Source organism: Neodiprion fabricii, chromosome 1, assembly GCF_021155785.1.
Source record: "Neodiprion fabricii isolate iyNeoFabr1 chromosome 1, iyNeoFabr1.1, whole genome shotgun sequence".
NCBI classification, from domain to species: domain Eukaryota; kingdom Metazoa; phylum Arthropoda; class Insecta; order Hymenoptera; family Diprionidae; genus Neodiprion; species Neodiprion fabricii.
In genome coordinates, this window is record NC_060239.1 from 15,917,492 (window position 1) to 15,936,836 (window position 19,345).

The 19,345-nt window shown below is 43.3% G+C and overlaps 1 protein-coding gene across 1 annotated transcript; it reads right to left on the minus strand.

Moving 5' to 3' along the window:
- Positions 1 to 18,121: 18,121 nt before the first annotated feature.
- Positions 18,122 to 19,059, minus strand: LOC124182179. Its single transcript, XM_046569113.1, has 2 exons — positions 19,020 to 19,059; positions 18,122 to 18,906 (listed from the first exon to the last, which is right to left on the minus strand). Exons 1-2 carry the CDS (start codon positions 19,057 to 19,059, stop codon positions 18,122 to 18,124), a joined length of 825 nt encoding a protein of 274 aa, XP_046425069.1.
- Between the last annotated feature and the right edge of the window lie 286 nt (positions 19,060 to 19,345).

The following is a 19,345-nucleotide window of genomic DNA, read 5'->3' on the forward strand; positions in this document are numbered from 1 at the left end:
GGAAGAATTCTGACGACATAACGCTAATCTCACTCCCTGTATCAACGAGTGCTTTTGTGGGAATGTTTTCCACAGTAATGTTAAAGGAGGGGCAAGTTACGCATGTCGAGACTGTAGTGTCGTTCTCTTCTAACAACGCTTCTCGTGTATTTTCTCCGAAGCCTAGCGTCACCTCACGGATCGCGGGATCTATTGAGGCGACGCTTGCTCGTTTCCCTCCTCCTCTATGGGTTCTTCGAATGTGAGATTGTCATTTAAATCTACTGTTTCATCGAGTTCGCGTATGTTTTTGGTGACTTCTCTTGGCAGAAATGTTCTCTTTGAGTTATCACGATGAGGTTGATAAGTCCTTTTTTCATTACTTGGGTGATTCGTAGCTTGATGGTTGCTATTTCTCTCTTCCGGTTTTTTATACTGACTTTGGAAGCGATTGAAGGTTTCGGGTTTTGTTCTCTCGCGATTTCCCGGCCCTTCCTCATCGTATAAGAATAATAAATCTAAGAAGTCCGCGATATTACTGATCCCGAGCGTCCGCGTTGATACTCTAATGTCCTCGGGAAAGTGTATTTTTATTTTTTGTATGATTTCGCTCTCGCTAAGCAGAGGGCGTAACTCTCGCGCTAATCCGATGATTGACAGTGCGTATGCTAATCTCGACATTTTTTTAGTTGAGTCATACCAGTCAAATTCTAATTTTCTTTTTACCGAATTTTGTCGCTCTTCGCTTCAGAATCGACGACCGAATTGTCTCTCGAATTCTCCCTAGTGTATGATTCCCTCTCTGACTATCTTCCACCATTGCAGACATAGTCCCTGCAAGCATTGATTTATTAGTGTTTTGAAGTGATACCGGGGTAAAAATACGTCCCGGTAATCCCTCAAATCGACGAGAAATTGCATGGGTAGCTCGGAATTTCTTCCGGAAAGAGTGGAAGGTTCGGTCTTCAAAGAGTTACTTATCGTGATTGTATTCGCAGGTCCTACCATATCATGGCTATGTTGTCGTAATAGATGGAACCGTACACGCGCTTCATGTTCGTTGCGCGACAGGTGTTGTGTATCTTCGATACTGTCCCCCCTCTGAATATCCTCATGAGACTCGCGCTCTCGTCGATCTGTTTTACGCGTTTCGCCGGGTTAGAGGGATTCTCAAATTCCCGCATTCTTCTCGTGGAGTTAAAGGGCTATAGCTACTACCGATCAGTGGATCATGTGTTTCATGATATGTACTCATGGATGAGAGCACGAACTCTCGCATCGTCTCAAGACCTGTGTTTAGGCTCTCATTGAGATGGCGAAGATTTCGCAGGTGTGTGCACTGATCTATTTGTTGTTGCTTTTGCATTTGTTGTACTATGTCCATAATTGACTGTAACGTTGTGTTTTCTGTATCTATTGGAGAAGGGGAGACCTGAGAACGAGGACCGACGTTTGCTCTCCGCGGGTGACGCTTGTTCGCTAGTGCGGCATCGTTCCTTTCGCTGTTGCGGAGTGACTCAATATTGCTCTCGTCGCATACCGCATCGTTATTTTGATTATGGCTATTTGTCTCGATCGCTGGTTCGAGCGATGTGAGACCTGACGGCTCTGTTGTTGACATGTTTTCAAAATTTTCGAAACACGCGTTATTGATATTTTGATATTTCGCAAGATTGGCGTGTGATGATCGACGACCTTTTTTCTTTCTACTTTCGGTACAGTTATCGTTTCTTATCTCGGGTTTCACCTTGAGAGGTATTTTATTTATATTTCTTCTCGAGAAGAATATTTTCGATTTAACGGGAAAATTCTCCAGCCCAAATTCTCGCGTCCTGTTACGGTCGCCAATGAAACGTTTCGAGTTTGTTCGCGGGCTGAATTTCGTCAGAATGTCATACGTAATAAGTAAGGTAATGTGGAGATTTCGCGCAAGCTCGAATGTTATATTAATTTTAAGAAGTTCCTGTCTCTTGGATAGAGCTGCAGGATTCGGTCTCTGGACTCTGAAGGAAGGTGGAGAGTGATGACTTGTCGATTATTTGATGAACTTCTGGAAGAGCTTGAACAGTTTGACCCTTTCAACTCAGTTTTCGAGATAGCCTCAGAAGTTGTTTCCTCACTCTCACGTGCAATGGCACGAGTGGAATAAACCCATCATCACAGCCCGTGTAAACGGTTGAGGGTCAAACTTGATCTGTGTGTGTGAAGCACGCACAGATCGATCGCTATGATTGGTTGACTCGTGATGCGAAAAATTTGTTTCCAGAAAGAAAGTGTTTAAATAACAAGTGAATGTTTCGTTCCCGGGGGGCAGGATGAGAGACAGGATGTGAGGTTTTGAATTTATTTTCCTTGTGATCTGTAATAAATTTGTGGTAATTTAGGAAGGAATAGCTCTTTCTTATTTAATTTGATAATAATTCGGTTTACCTACAGCAAGACTGAATATTATTTGCGTAATAGCATGGTGGTCAGAAGGACGGTATTCGACAATGCGGGATCGTCGTTGACAAGTCGGTTTCGATATTGATAATGATTCGTTTAGTTAGTACTAAGACAGAATATTATTTACGTGATAGAATGGTAGTCAGAATGGCTTGGATAATAGTTCGGCTTCCCTATGGCAAGACTGGATATTATTTGCGTGGCAGTCAAATGAAAGTGAATTCTACGCGAACATGCCGTCACCTGTATCAAGACATCCAGTCGCAATGACAGAGACTCTCTACAGGTTCAAGTGCCCTACCTATGGGTCAGAGGATTGTGGGACGATCACCGTATATGAGCCATGAGGTGAGACGGAATGCTGTTCTTCACTCAGACACGGCTCCCTAATACCTAAGGACTTTTATTTAAAACAGATAAAATGTTTAATACGTTGAATGCCCCCCTTGATGGGGAGTAGTGTTTGAGGAGTCCTGGAAGGACGACTCCACGTCTCCTGATCGTGGGTCGTGTCGATATCTGACTCCTCGTAGACGTGGGATGCTCCGTCAATATATGCACGGATAGGTCCTCACGTTGGACGATTCGTTGATCTACCTTGGTGTATGATACAATAGATGATAGATCTCGAGCCACATTTCCGCTCGTCTTTTATACTTTCTTATTGTCTAGTTTCGCGGTTTTCGGGGATAGAGATTGGCCGTGTCCCATAAAGAAGGGGCACGGTAAATCGTGTGATTTGTTTGGTTTACCGGTATGTGGTGGGGTCATCGAGTGTGTAGTGAGATTTGGGCTTGTCACTACCAAACACAATATTTGGGGGCACGCGTTGAACTCCAGGTGCCGGTACGCTAGCCAGGCGTCCCGTCATAATATAGATATGTCGCATCGCCAAGGAGTTCGAGGTTCTCAAGCGACGCTGCGTCCAAACAGTATTCTCGATTTCCGGCCGATGCTTATGCAAACCCAAGTGCGAGGCGCCAAGGGATCGGGCTCTATGGCTGCAGAAGAGATTGCGCCTTACGAGTGCATTCTGGGAACAGCCTCACGCCCTTACGGGTAGTGTGGAGGGTAAAAACAACGAATGGCTTGCGTGACGGAGGGACGGGGATAATTGAAGTGGAAAAAAAGGAGACTTTGGACACTTCTTTTGGGACCACGACCGAGAGAAGACGTTTTAGATCAGTAAACCGATATCTGACTATTGTACCATTGATCTGCATATCCAATAAGAACTGTATTTAACCGTGTCACTGCGGCAGTCAGTGAGTTAAATTTTGTGCAATCTGACATCAGAAGTGGGATACAGAACTTTTAATCGACTGTGTTTTGAGGGCGGTATAGATTGTAGGTAAACCGTATTAGTGGGTTACGTTGGATAAAACAATGGAAAGAAACGGTGAACAGAGTGCAAGTGTGGCGAGAGACGCTGGAAAGAGTGTAGGTGTAACTGACCATGAGACAAGCAATGTAAAATCCCGAAGTCGGAATAGAAATCGGTCCCCGACGACATCAGAGTCCGAGTACGAATCTGACGATTCAACGCGAAGGAAAAATAGGCGCAGAAGACGTGAAGCGAGATTGGAGGAGGAGAATCTGCGACTTCTTGCGTTGCTCTCTAGACGAGAACGTGCTCCGATGGATCTCGTCAAATTCGATGCGAAAACAACAGACGCAACCGGTTGGGCGAAATGGTTGACGAGTGAATTCGTCGACATAGCTCCGATGATTATGAGGTGGTCCAGCACTTGGCGAAAGCATTCAAGGGCGAAGCAGCTGAGTGGTTCACGGATATGGATCCCTCAGGGAAAACCTGGGTCGGAATACGTGCTGAATTTTTAAGCGCGTATGCAAAAAATAAGAACGTCGCGTCGGAGCTACACACGATGTGGACAGAGGACGCTGAGTTCACGCTAGAGAACTTCATGAAGAGAGGGAGAAAGGTAAAAGCGTGGCTCAATGAGAGGAAAACGGTTGAAGAAACGGCCGCTCAACTTGCAGGATCATCGTATGCGGAGCAAAACCGATTCGTTCGCAACGTATTCGTGCGTGAATCGCCAAAAAGTTTGCAGGAAGCGATGTCGTACCACGATGGACGAACGACCGACCATCATCGACCGCGTGCATTTATCGGAGCCCCTGGTCCACATACTAAGACTTCAGTGCCGCGAGATGGTAAGTCGTATCGTTTGGACATCGAGTGCTATAATTGCGGAACCAATGGACATCACAGGGCCGACTGCCGATCAGCCCCGCGGTCACAAAGAAGCAGCCATGCAAGGGGCAAGGGTTCGGACAGCAGAAGCTCGGACTCTAGGAGACTAGTGAACTGCTGCAGCTGCAAAGGAGAGGGACACATTGCCCCACATTGTCCTAAGAAGAATGAGAAGGTAGTAAGGCTATGTAATTTGACCTCTTCTGAGAATACTTTGAGGCTGGCCGATGGTAAGGTATTGACGTTCATCCTTGATTCTGGTTCTGAGTGTTCGCTTGTAGTTAAGAGTTTGGTAGAAAGGTTGCCAGGTAAAAGGAAATCAATCTTCACACGGTTGAGGAGTATTGGAAATGGATACGTAGATTGTTGTGAAAAGATCTCTGTGTTTGCCGAGCTGAATGGAATAAATGTTGAAATTGATTTGTATGTGGTACCGGATAAAAGTTTACCCGCGAAATTAATTCTGGGAAAAGAGCTGTTGGCAAATGGTGTCTCAGTCACGTTGGACGGAACCATGGTTAAATTTGCAAAACCTGGAAAATTTGTTGGCGCGATTAGCTCAACGATTGATATCAATGCTGTTGATTGTGATGTGGTTGAAATGAGAGAACCACTTGTAGAATTGTTGAGGCTGTATGCGAAACATATGAGCGTTGAAATTCCAAAGATTCGAGTAACATCTGGCAGCGTTGAGATTAGGCTAAAAGACGAAAATAAAATCGTACAGAGAAGTCCCTATAAATTGGGCCTTGTAGAACGGGAGACTGTAAGAGGTCTGATTGATAAAATGCTCGAGGCAGGAATCGTTCGGGAAAGTAGAAGCCCATTTTCCAGTCCAACAATCCTAGTAAAGAAAAAGGATGGATCGGATAGATTATGCGTGGACTTTCGGGAGTTAAATTCGAACACAGTAGCGGATCGTTATGCGTTGCCGTTGATTCAAGATCAATTAGATCGCTTGTCCGGTGCGCATTATTTTTCGTCATTGGACATAACAGCTGGGTTCCATCAAATACCCGTAGAAAAACACTCGATCGAGAAACTCGCGTTTATTACACCCGATGGACAGTTCGAATTTTTAACAATGCCGTTCGGGCTGATGAATGCACCTTTCGTGTATCAGAGATTAATTAACAACGCGTTGGGAGAATTGAGATATTCTTTCACGATTGTTTATTTGGACGATGTTCTCATACCAGGCAAAACTGCACAAGAAGCTCTAAATAGATTGAAAATCGTAATGACAAAATTAGCCGAGAATGGATTTTCGTTCAATTTGAAGAAATGTAAGTTCTTGAAAACTGAGATTGATTATCTGGGGTACACTATGTCGCATGGAGAGCTGAGGCCCAACCTTCGAAAAATCGAAGCTCTGGTACAATCGCCCATCCCCCGAACGCAGACCCAGGTAAGGCAATTGTTAGGATTAGCATCTTATTTTCATAGATTTATACCAAGATTCTCGCAGGTAGCAGCTCCTCTCTATAAACTTAGTGCAGGTAGCACCAAGATGATAACGTGGACAGAGGAACACACCGACGCTAGAAACAAGCTCGTTGAATATTTAACATCAGAACCGTTGCTGCGAATATTCGACCCTAATCTTCCGATCGAACTGCATACTGACGCTAGTGCCCTCGGGCATGGCGCTATATTACTCCGACGCATTGTCAAAGAAAAACATCCGGTCGCTTATTATAGCAAACGTGCCATAGACGCTGAAACTCGTTATCATTCGTATGAACTCGAGCCCCTTGCAGTTGTAAATGCAATAAAGCACTTTAGACAGTACCTAGTTGGACGCAAATTTCTAGTTGTGACGGATTGTAACTCACCGAAGGCTGCAAGCCTTAAAAAAGATTTAACGCCACGAGTTTACTGTTGGTCGGCATTTTTGCAATCGTTTGAATTTGAAATAGAATATCACGCGGGTGAACGTATGAAGCACGCTGATTTTCTATCTAGAAATCCACATGGAGAAAAGAATGTACTGCAAGTAGTCAAAGAGGACGTGAATAAAATAATCAAATTAGCTGATGATTGGTTGATCGTAGCACAGCAGAAGGACGAGGAAATAAAAACTTTGTATCGCGAGGTAATGGAAGGGTCGGAAACCGCAAAGACATACTCAATTAAGGACAAAATCTTAATGCGAACGATAGAAAGAAAATCTAAGCAAATCACGTTACCTGTGGTGCCAAGGCTGATGGTATGGTCACTCATACACCACGTACACGCGAATATCTGCCATTTAGGCTGGGAAAAGACTCTAAATAAGTTGTATGAACTTTACTGGTTTCCTTATATGTCAAAGCGGGTTAAAAAATTTGTAGAAAATTGTATTTTATGTCAAACTTGCAAATCAGTATCGAGACCAATGCAAGCGCAGTTGCATCCAATAGAAAAACATAATAAAAAGCATCTCTAGATACCAGGTTCGATTCCTGGCACCGTCGTTAATTTTTCAAATTTACCAGTTTTTCAAATTTACATCTTTTCAACAATAATTCTCTCGTAGATTAATGATTTGCCCACCCGCATCTCATTTATTAAACGGCATTGCCGTCTTACAGGCTTCTCATCGGAAGCAAAGGATTCAAGAAGGGTAAACATAACATCTACACACTACAGTCTCCTTACATCGTGCATGCAGAAAAGAAATTCTTACTCATACATGAATCGGGCACAGGAAAACAAATTTGAACTCACTGGTGATGAGAGAAATTAACGACAACAGAGTCAGGGCGGCTAGGTGGTCTAGTGAAGTAAGTCTCCAGTAAAGCATCTCTAAATACCAGGTTCGATTCCTGGTTCCGTCGTTAATTTTTCAAATTCACCAGTTTTTCAAATTTACATCTTTTCAACAATAATTCTCTCGTAGATTAATTGTTTGCACACCCGCATCTCATTTATTAGACAGCATTGCCGTCTTACGGGCTTCTCATCGGAAGCAAAGCATTCAAAAAGGGTGAACATAACATCTACACACTACAGTCTTCTTACATCGTGCATGCAGAGAAGAAATTCTTTCTCAGAAAAACATAATGTTCCGTGGTATACGATTCACATAGCTATATGGGGGAAAATATCAGGTCCTTCAGAAAAAAAAGAATACGCTTTCGTGATCATAGATGGATTCACAAAATTTGTGACATCAAATTGGATAAACCGTCTGGATACAGAAACAGCAATTAGTCAGATAGAGAAGCACTCGTTCACTTTTGGGGTACCGAAACGAATCATTTGTGACCAAGGTTCAGGGTTTACAAATGCGCGATTTAAGAAATTTTGTGAGGAAAAGAATATTGTGTTACATCTAATAGCTTCAGGGACGCCGGGAGCTAACGGCCGGGTTGAAAAGGTCATGTCGACCATGAGGAATATGCTATCGGTAAGCAAGGCTCAGGGAAAGAAATGGCAAAATGAGTTAGGCAGAGTGCAGCTTGCGATAAATTCGACTGTTCACAAAACAACAGGGAAGAGTCCCGCTGAGATTTTGTTTGGTACAAAAATAAATGCAATTGAGATTGAACGCGTGAAGCATGGTAGCGTGGAAACCGTTAACGATAATTTGCATGAACTCAGGGCAGAGGCTACAAGTAGCATGACAGCAGAAGCCACGAAGTAGAAAGAGAGGTTCGATAGGAAGAACAAACCGGTTAAGCCATTCAAAATTGGAGATTTTGTAATGGTGAGAAACAATGACAGGATAAAGACGAAGTTGGACGCGAAATATCGCGGTCCCGTAGAAGTCGTTGCGGTGCTTCCGAACGATAGGTATCTGGTTCAAAAAATTGGCTCTGGATTGAGAGGTCGCAGTAGCATTAAGGTATCTCATGATAAACTGATCGCAGTTCCAGGGGATGAGGCGAGTCAGGACAGCTGTGTCGCAGAAAGTGAAGAAGACGACCACAAAATCGTGTAGCGATTCGTGGGTTTTTGTAAAATTGTGGCGGCACCAAAGTTGTGGTCATGAACGCAAACATGGGGTTTGCAGAGAGATTGTGCCCACGTAGGTCGGGACAATAAGTGATTGTGCATTTTTTTTTGATTTTCTTGGTTTTCGAATTCTGCTGAGAATTCGTAGAGAACATGTGGTTCTGGTTGAGTCGGATTTATGTGGACAAATCCGAAAAAGAGCAGGGCACGCTATGGGTTATCGTTGTTTCAATTCGTAAGTGCAACTTTGGCTTTCGATGCTTGCTGGACTTGATCACCCAGAAACCTCGAACCCAAAGCCTAAATATAACTTGAGAATGATTCAGCATGTCGCAATAGTTAGAAATTGTACGGATGCACAAAGCATGCCTGCAGAGCTATTGTAAGTGTAGGGCAATGGTTGGAAATTGTACGGATGCGAATAAGGCATGCCTACAGCGCATTTGGCGCCATGGATATGGGATTTTTGGACTTCCATTTGAGATTTGGCCAAAGAAGGATGGCAGACTTGAATGGTCAGGAAAGCCGACCGTGAACTTGTTAGAGTGGTTGAGAAAAATGAGGCTCCAATAATTCTGTAGAGATACTATACTACATTTATTGTATAGAAATACATATGGAGTTAATAATTAATGATTTACGACAACACCAGACATGGCGTGGCGCTTTGCCTGCGATCTTGTTTTCGACTAGCTCTGTTCAAAAACACACTCTTCGTTCTCACACACTCACTCGGTATTAGGATACATATGTGAAAGTTGGATTCTGTTTCCTCAATGTCAATATACAACACACAGTATAGATATATGTGTGTACAATGTAAATGTAAAGTACATACATAAACAGAACTAATGTTAGTTCGTTCGATGCTGTTTTATTGTTTCAGTAGTAAATTGGACAAATGAATATTTGTCACTCGGGACACATGCTAGTCAGTATAGCCGTGTCGCATCGCCAAGGAGTTCGAGGATTTCAAGCGGCGCTGCGTCCAAACAGTGTTCTCGATTTCCGGCCGATGCTTCTGCAAACCCAAGTGCGAGGAGCCAAGAGATCGGGCTCTATGGCTGCAGAAGAGGTTGCGCCTTATGAGTACATTCTGGGAACAGCCTCAGCCTCTTACGGATGGTGTGGAGGGTAAAAACAATGAATGGCTTGCGTGACGGAGGGACGGGGATTTTTGAAGTGGAAACAAAGGAGGCATTGTACGCTTCTTTTGGGACCACGACCGAGAGAAGACGTTTGAGATCAGTAAACCGATATCTGACTATTATACCATTGATCTGTATATCCAATGAAAACTGTATTTAACCGTGTCACTGCGGCAGTCAGTGAGTTGAATTTCATGCAATCTGACATATACAGGGTGACCACGATAGGGTGGCCACCCCCCTCCAAAATCTAGCCGTGTGATAATTTGAGAAATTTTTTGCTTGATTTTCAAAGGATTTGCGACGATCTCTCCGATAGTGAAGTCGAAATTTTTTTAGAAACAACCGTTTTTGCGCGCGAAAAAAAAATTTTCGATTTCGAGACCAAAAATAGGGTTTAATTTTTTTTTCTGAAAATACGCAAAATCCTGAACGCGGATGTTACGGGGTAGATTGCGTAGGCTCCGATGAGCGGTAATCGGAGCTTACTCCACGCCCAGCCAAGGTGTTATTTGGCTATTGTAGGGTCCGTTCACGTCGACTATGCACTCGCGTGCTACTACTCGCAATGCAGAAAGTGAATGGAATAGAAAGGGATCGGTATTAAGGGAAGGTAAACGATTTGAAGTATATGGTTGTTTATTAGTGGTCAATGCAACGGAGTCGGTGAAGGATTGAAAAGGTATGGTCTTGGTTTAGAGGGATAGGTGTCTTGCTTGAGTGCTGGGATGGATCTGCCTGCTTCTGCCGGATGTAGCAGGCAAGCTAGCCGCGAGTTACAGGAGAACCTGCTGACTCGCAAACGATAAGGGTAGACTACAGAGCATAAGGTAACTAAGAGCGTGGGAAAGGAATATGAAGTCTGGAGGACGTAACACGCCCCCCCTTGGGGAAGAACATTCGGTGAGGGTACGAAATAGAATGTTCGGAAGGAAGCGGAATGCCATGAAACGTAGTGACTCACTTACAGAATATTACAAAGAAAGGTCTTAAAATCTAGCGCCTAGATATTAGTGCGCGTTTAAATGGGTTAGTATACATTTGAATATAAAAAAAAAAATTTATAAATGACATCTTATCGTACTGAATCACTTACAGAATATTACAAAGATGAGTCTTAAAATATAGCGCCTAGATGTTAGTGCGCGTTTAAGTGGGTTTGTATTCATTTGAATGCGGAAAAAAAAAAATTTATAAATGACATCTTATCGTACTGAATCACTTACAGAATATTACAAAGAAGAGTCTTAAAATATAGCGCCTAGATGTTAGTGCGCGTTTAAGTGGGTTAGTATTCATTTGAATGCGAAAAAAAAAAAAATTTTATAAATGACATCTTATCGTACTGAATCACTTACAGAATATTACAAAGAAGAGTCTTAAAATATAGATTGTTTTTCGGTCTCATTCAAATGATCAAGATGTAAGCTGCTCTTTAGGACGTCCAATCTTTCTGACCTACTGTCAGTCAAGAGCACTGTTGCGGCACCGGGACAGGGTGTACTGTCGTCAGGGATAGGCGGATCGGATTGCAGTTGCGCGAGGTCAGTGGACTGGATGGGGCAAGAGGGGGGATTATTAGTCGGTCGCGATGTACGCTTGGCGGCAGAAAGAATTAATGAGTTGCTGAGGAGAGGGCCTGGGTGCAAAACGAGGGTTTTGGCGCGGGCATCGCTGTGGTGGTTACTCGACGCAGTGGGAGTATCGTTGGGCATGACTGTACTCAGTGGCTCGTCGAACTCGTCTAGGGTTACTGTTGGGGGACTTATCTCTACGGCAGATTCGTTACAATTGAACGCGTACGAGTAAGCGATGCCGTTCTGGTTTTCAACTAACGCTTCACCACATAGAACATTGTTGCCTAAATCGATGCGTTTAAGGTAACCTACTTTAGTGTCTGGGTTCGCAACTATTAGTGGGATGGCTTTCACGGTACGGGCCTCTATTGTAATTACGCGCGTTTTTTCGGGCGCGGACAAGGGTTTATCGAATTTATCAAAGTGGATTGGCAATGAGGATCCAAGCATCACCGAGTTCGACTTGAAAGAAATAGTTGCTTTCTCTTTCCGTAAGAAGGGCTGGCCTAAGATGCCGTCGTGCGGAATCGGAAACGAGTCAGGGACCAAGTGAAAGGTATGGGATTTATTATTAAAACGTATTTCCGTTTTTGCGATAGTTTGCGTCTTTTTGTCTGTTATACCAGTCAGCGTGAAACGTTCGTCGGATGTTCGTCGTACGAGGGGCCTAACGGAACTTTCTTTGACCAAGTTGACGTCTGCACCGGTGTCAATAATAAATGTAGATATTTTTATTAGCTCGGGGGTGTCGATCGAAATTAGTGGAGGGTCAGCTGAAGCTGTTATGAGGATATGACGTGAAGATCGGAACGCTAGTTGTTTGCATTGCTCGCGGACGCGTTCTCCCCGCGGGCGATGTTCCCGTTTAAATGTTTATTTGAGCCTGCATTGCCTTGGTTATTACGCGGAAAGGATCTACATCGGTCCGCTGTGTGGCCTCTGCGATTACAATTGTCGCAGGATAGTTCTTGATTTCTGTTGGTCCTGTTGCATTCATCGTGGAAGTGGCCCATTCTGCGACATTTAGTACAATATCTTTTACTTTGCAAACGGTGACATTCCGTGATGGAGTGACCCTGGTGGTTACAAAATTGACAAGTGCTGGGCAGAGCATTAACGTGGTCAGCAGAACTGGTATTCGGATGGAGCGCTTGGGCGTAGGTTCCGGGTTCGGTACGAGGCGCTGATTGATAAACGTAACCACGTGCGCAATGACATCAGGGGGGGGATAGAGGAGGCCGCGGTGGGCACCTGAGACGGAGGAGCAGTATGGGGGAGTAACGGCAGATACATGGGTGTAGTGGGGTTAAAATAATGTGCAGAGAATTGCATCTGACGGTTAATTAGCTCGGCTTCTTCACCTTCGGCGATGCTGACGGCAGTTTCAAAGGTTGGTAATGGTCTGATAGTAGCGATTCTCCACTCCAATTCTGGCCGAAGCCCTCTAATAAACGATCTAGAGGTATCCTTCTTTAGATCGTTCAGTAGAAGCGTTGCTAAGTCTGGTGGGTGTTTGGCTATGATCGCTGTGCTTATTTCTTTTGATATTGCTCTCATTCTGCACGAGTAATCTATAATGCGCTCATGTGGTTGTTGTGTAATTCTATCTAATTGAGCAGATAACTGGCGTATGGGGATATCCGGGCGGTATGCTCGGCTGAGGGCAGTTATGAGGTCCTCGACGTCGTTACAGTTAATGCCTATTACATATTGAGAAGCGGGGCCCTGCAACCTTTCATTGCGGAAATTTGGCGAAGGTCATTTTATCCGAAGCTTTTGTAAGAGTCTCTACGTGACGTAATTGTTCTACGAATGAGTCAAAGGGCATGTTGTGGCCGTCAAAGGGGGGGATTGTCGGCAAGACATCTTTTACTGACCAAAAGTTTGAACCGGTTTCGTTAGTTGGTGCCATGTCGATTTAAGCAGGGTATTGCAAGTATAGGAATAAAAATATCAACTTAGCACTAAGACTTAGAATAGATTTACAGGGTGAATGTGAACGCAAAAACAGAGTACAGCATGGTTGTAGGCAGCTGGACGCAGGTGAAACTTGAAGAGGCGATACACGTCATGCGTCGGCACGAAGAGGGTATAGATGAGGTACTCCGTGGCGTGTTGATAAATAAGTGTGGTAATCCAGGTCTTAGGGCGATGCCACTTTCGTGTCCAGATTCTCGTCTTAACAGGGTTGCAGGAGTCCGAATGAGCGGGAAGGGTCCATTCGATATTTGTCGGTTCGAAAGGTGGTGTGTTCAGATGCGGTGTGCGGCTTAACTTGGCTATCGCACTGAATTTCCACTCGCTACACAGTTATTCGACGTCGTATCTATCGATGAATTTCAATCAGACCAAAATGTGACGAAGTTATTGAAATTGGGGACTCTTTGCAGAGCCTGTATCCGTGGCGAGTTGCATAGGTTCTGCGTGCCTGTCACAGTACTTTGTGGCCCAGAGTTCGTTCGTAACACGGCTATCACTGATTGGTACGGCGTTAGAAATTTTGAGCACTGAACACTTTCGTAGAAAACTTGCAGCACTGCACTGACGGGTAGGTCGACGGGCGAAACCGCTGCCACCAAAATGTTACGGGGTAGATTGCGTAAGCTCCGATGAGCGGTAATCGGAGCTTACTCCACGCCCAGCCAAGGTGTTATTTGGCTATTGTAGGGTCCGTTCACGTCGACTATGCACTCGCGTGCTACTACTCGCAATGCAGGACGTGAATGGAATAGAAAGGAATCGGTATTAAGGGAAGGTAAACGATTTAAAGTATATGGTTGTTTATTAGTGGTCAATGCAACGGAGTCGGTAAAGGATTGAAAAGGTATGGTCTTGGTTTAGAGGGATAGGTGTCTTGCTTGAGTGCTGGGATGGATCTGCCTGCTTCTGCCGGATGTAGCAGGCAAGCTAGCCGCGAGTTACAGGAGAACCTGCTGACTCGCGAACGATAAGGGTAGACTACAGAGCATAAGGTAACTAAGAGCGTGGGAAAGGAATATGAAGTCTGGAGGACGTAACACGGATATCAAAAATTTTCCGGAATTCGTCAAACCAATCACCCGGAAATAAATCTCAAAATTCGAACTTTTTGTCGAAAATTCGGTACTAACTGGCGGAACAGGTGGAATTGAAATATCTGGCAAAATCGACCAGCGCCAACTTCACTCGAGTCCAGGTAGCGGTATACGATATGTCATTGACGATTCTGCGCGATGAGTTTCGTTGGACTGACTTTCTCTGTTTGCAGCTAGGCGAGCAGCAAGATTAGTAGTTTGAAAATATCTGCATTGAGAGAAGCGTGACAAAAACGTCCGCATTTAAAATTATCAATGACAATTAACACGAAAGCAGCATAACGGGAGGTTAACAAGCATTTTGTTATCATCGGTTGCCAGTGACAACCGTTGTAGCACGGAGGTTAGCGAACGCTCGCGCGTGGCCGATCCGGCCGATCTAGATCCCGCTATTACCGTTTGACGACGCGGCGACGTCGAGATGATGTAGCGCAAAAATTGAAATTCTTTCGAAAATGATCATCGAATCATCCCGATTCCGTCAAAGTGCAGCATTATTGACAAAGGCTTATCACTCTTATTTTACACAAAAATGATTTGAAGAAACGAACAGAATCCACCCGAATTTTGACAGTGTATTGCTTGTTCGTCGCAAAATTCTAGGTCAGTTTATTTATATTCTGGAGAACGATGCGCGAAAATTGGTTAATTCTGACACCGTGTATTTACTTTCGTACGTCGAATATTTCCGCGGCAACAAAGCACATGGGTGGCCGACTTTTCTGTGATTCTAGTAGTAACAATGAGCGCAATATTGCCACGACCCAGCGTTATTTTCACGCAATGATCAAACCGGGGACAGTAAACCACGGTTCGAAATTATTTTCGATGAAAATATGCCGTTGCATTCTGGAATTTCGTTAATTGTCCGACAAATTGATACGTAATGCGTAAAAACGAAATGACTCGCATTTGTTTAGAACGAAACCCTTACATTGCTCTTTACTTCAATACGAAAATCGTACTATTCTTATCCAGATGACATAAGTATGTACGAAGCACGACCGGCTGAGGTATCGTTAAAGTACGGCGAAAGTATGGCCGATGTTATGACAGAAGTATAAGCATGAAGGAATAATCGTCAGGTTATGATTCATCTACCTTTTACCTGTGTTTTTTCCATTTCGTGGGCGACAAAGACAGTATTTTTTCGTAAATGCGATCGCTACGCTTCACTTTCCATTTCAATTCAATGACAGTTCGTCAATGACAATAATTAGCAAAATAATATTGAGTTTGTAAACCGATGCAGAGATTTGATACTTAATTCTATACAATTCCTTACAAATATGGTAATACAAATGTTTTATTGGTTTTTACATGTGCAATGAAATATTTTGTTTCATTCAAAATATGTACAATGCGTAAATTCGGGAATCCGTTATTTTTTCGGATCGCGCATAGTATTGCACAACAGAATTATGCACCTTCGATACTCCTCTTATGTTAATCCGTCCTCCTCGCTGAATATTTTTTCAACGAATGCTGAAATTTACAGGGACGCGGGCATAATATTTGCAATGTTGCCCGCTACATTTCATACATTGAATAATGCGTCGTTACTTTTCACTGCGTAATAAATATTCTCCGGCATTGCTTCGTGTTTGCCTTTCCCGGTTGGACTCATCTCTGTCAAACTATCGTTGTCTAAGATAATTTTGAAGAGTGCTCGGTTCGTTTCTTTCCGACTCTTTTACATAATCTCTGTGACGGCGGCCATTTGCACATTGTCAACCCACACGTCGTACCCTATGCTTAACCGTACTTGATGACAATTTAGAAATAATAATTATCTTATCAAAATTAGTGACCATTTAGTGTAAAAGTATTACCAACAGATCGTTTTCCGCTACTCGGTGCTGTTACTTTCAGGACAATTTGAAAAGTGTTCCATGAATTCGTTTGATTAACGCATTTATTCGTTTCTTTGTTTTTATTGCGACTGTAGTCGCAGTTTCATAATGTAGCTACACAACAATTTGTTGGAGACATTGAATTGATGCATTATTTACTGAAAATTTAATGCATTATGAAACGGACGCAGCATTATTGTAAATAGTGTATTTTTTCACAGATCACGAGTGCACCACCTCGACATACAAGTTTAAATTTCTGAATCGACGTGATCTGAGATACTGTATTCGTGCGTGTACATACAATTATTTTTAAATATTTAATTTATTTATTTATTTATTTATTTATTCATTCATTCATTCATTCATTCATTCATTTAATTATTCATTGATTCATTCATTTATTTATTCATTGATTCATTCATTGATTCATTCATTTATTTATTCATTCATTTACTTTTTTTTTTTTTTTTTTTTTTTTTTTTCTTTGCGTATGGCCAAATCGGTGGAGAAATCCTTTATGGACCACCCTAGGTAGGGTACCGTCACTCCCAGGAGTGTGTGACTCGCCTTACCACCAAAAACCGTTCCTTGCTGTCGTCCACACCCCACGGAACTGTCGTCGTACCTGTTTTTGAGAATCAAATATGACGATTAGAACAATACGAGGCAAATATTTTGATAAAATTAAATCTAACAAACGGATGTGAACTAGACTTTTCACCATTTTCGTGACACCATTCTCGCGTTACAGAAACGCTGAAACTCAGGTTTATTTGCAATAAGATTCATTAGAGTTCAGTAGTATTCAATACGAGCCTGCAGTAAAAAGAAACTTGTCTTGTATTTCATTTCTGGTCTCGTTCTGTGTTATCGTCCGCCAAAAGCCATTCCTAGCTGTCGTCCACACCACACGGAATTGTCGTCGCATCTGTTTTTGAGAATCAAATATGAGGATTAGAAAAATACGAGGCACATATTTTGATAAAATTTGATTTGACATTTTTGAAACTACAGATGCAGTTTAACGTGCATCAAAAACAAGCGAATGTGCACTCGACTTTTTACGATTTTTGTGACACTATTCTCGCATTACAGAAACGCTGAAGCTCAAATTTCTTCGCAATAAGAATCAATCACTAGAGTTTTTTAGTGTTTAATACGAGCGTTCAATAGAAAGAAACTTGTCTTGCATTTCATTTCTCGTCTCGTTCTGTGTTATCGTCCGCCAAAAGCCATTCCTAGCTGTCGTCCACACCACACGGAACTGTCGTCGGAACTGTTTTTGAGAATCAAATATGAGGATTAGAAAAATACGAAGCACATATTTTGATAGAATTAGATTTGACATTTTTGAAACTACAGATGCAGTTTAACGTGCATCAAAAACAAGCGAATGTGCACTCGACTTTTCACGATTTTTGTGACACTATTCTCGCATTACAGAAACGCTGAAGCTCAAATTTCTTTGCAATAAGAATCAATCATCACAGTTTTGTAGTGTTTAATACGAGCGTTTAATAAAAAGAAACTTGTCTTGCGTTTCACGTCTGATTTTGCCAGCTCTTCGTGTCCGCCGATAGCCGTACCTTGCCTATCCTCGAGATCCCACGGGACTATCGTCTAACCTATTTTCAACATTAAACAGCACAATAAGAAAAATACGAGGTGCCTTTTTGATGATAACGATTCCTATGTTATTCAAACATCGTATACAGTTTTGTGTGCGGTAGCAAACAAAGAGAGATTTGACGTCCCACCACTTCTGTTATATTATTTTCACACATCTGAGGATTTTTTTTTTAACCCTCTAAATAACAATAATAATAATTCATGACAGTTTCGCGTTGTCAATCATTGAAGATTTGTAAAAAGAATCATATCTCACATTTCATTCCTGGTTCCGTTGCCTGAGGAGATGCTCGATGTGCCCTCCGTTCTGCTGGACAGTGAGTGCGAGCCGTTTCCGGATCGACCCTCGCACCCGTTGCATCTCCCTAACAGGAATAGCGGCACACGCTTCGGCGATGCGGTGGCGCATGTCGTGTTTTGTTGTGGGGGCCCGTTCGTAGACGATTTCCTTGACTCTACTCCAGAACCAGAAATCACAGACGGTGAGATCTGGTGAGCGCGCTGGCCACCTAACCGGACCTCTCGTACCGATCCAGCACTCCGGAAACATGGCGTCCAGGATTGCCTTGTTCGCGTTACTGTTGTGGGCAGGGGCCCCGTCCTGCTGCCACCAAACCTGGTCCATACGGATGGGGTTTCCGTCCATCAGGCTGGGAAGTTCCTCGGTGAGTACGGTCGTGTACTTGGCTGACGTGAGATTTCCGTCGAGGAAAATGGGCCCGAGGATCCTGTCCTGTAATACTCCAACCCAGACGTGGAGCTTCCAACGGTGCTGGTTGTCCTGTTCGACGATCCAGTGTGGGTTTTCCGGAGCCCACCAACGACAGTTCTGCTTGTTGACGAGTTCGAGGTTCGTGAACAGCGCTTCGTCCGTGAAGCACACGTTCCTGAAGAAATCGGGATCCTCCTGCAGACGCTCCAGTCCCCAGCGACAGTACGTCAGTCTTCGTTCGGCATCACCTGGGCCCAGCTTTTGCACCGGCTGGTACTTGAACGGACGGTTCAGCTCGCGTGCGATTTTTCTCACGGATTCTCGAGGAACCTCTGTAGGGAATTAATTACTCCTTTTAGAAAGCACGAAGAGACAATTATCGCATTCACCCCTAAATATACGTTGAATTTGTGTCCAGGATTGTCTCGTCTCTAATAAATCTCACCCAACAGAACGAGGTATGACTTGGTAATAAAATTTCGCATCAAACCGACGGGGAAATATCTCGCCGAACTGACGAGTCAATGGATTTTCGGCTTAATTACAATTCACCTGAATGAATGTAAAATAACTTGATTAATGAGTATTAACTGAATCACTAAATATAACTGAAATGTTGAGAATTAACTGAGACACAACTGAATTACGGAAAATTAAATCAAGTATATGGGCTATTCCGCGTCAACCGGATCAGTCATCTCTCAGATATTTTTCTAGTTCGGCATGTGGATTGTGTGGGAGAAGTTAGATTCTTGTGCCAAAGCGCGAATC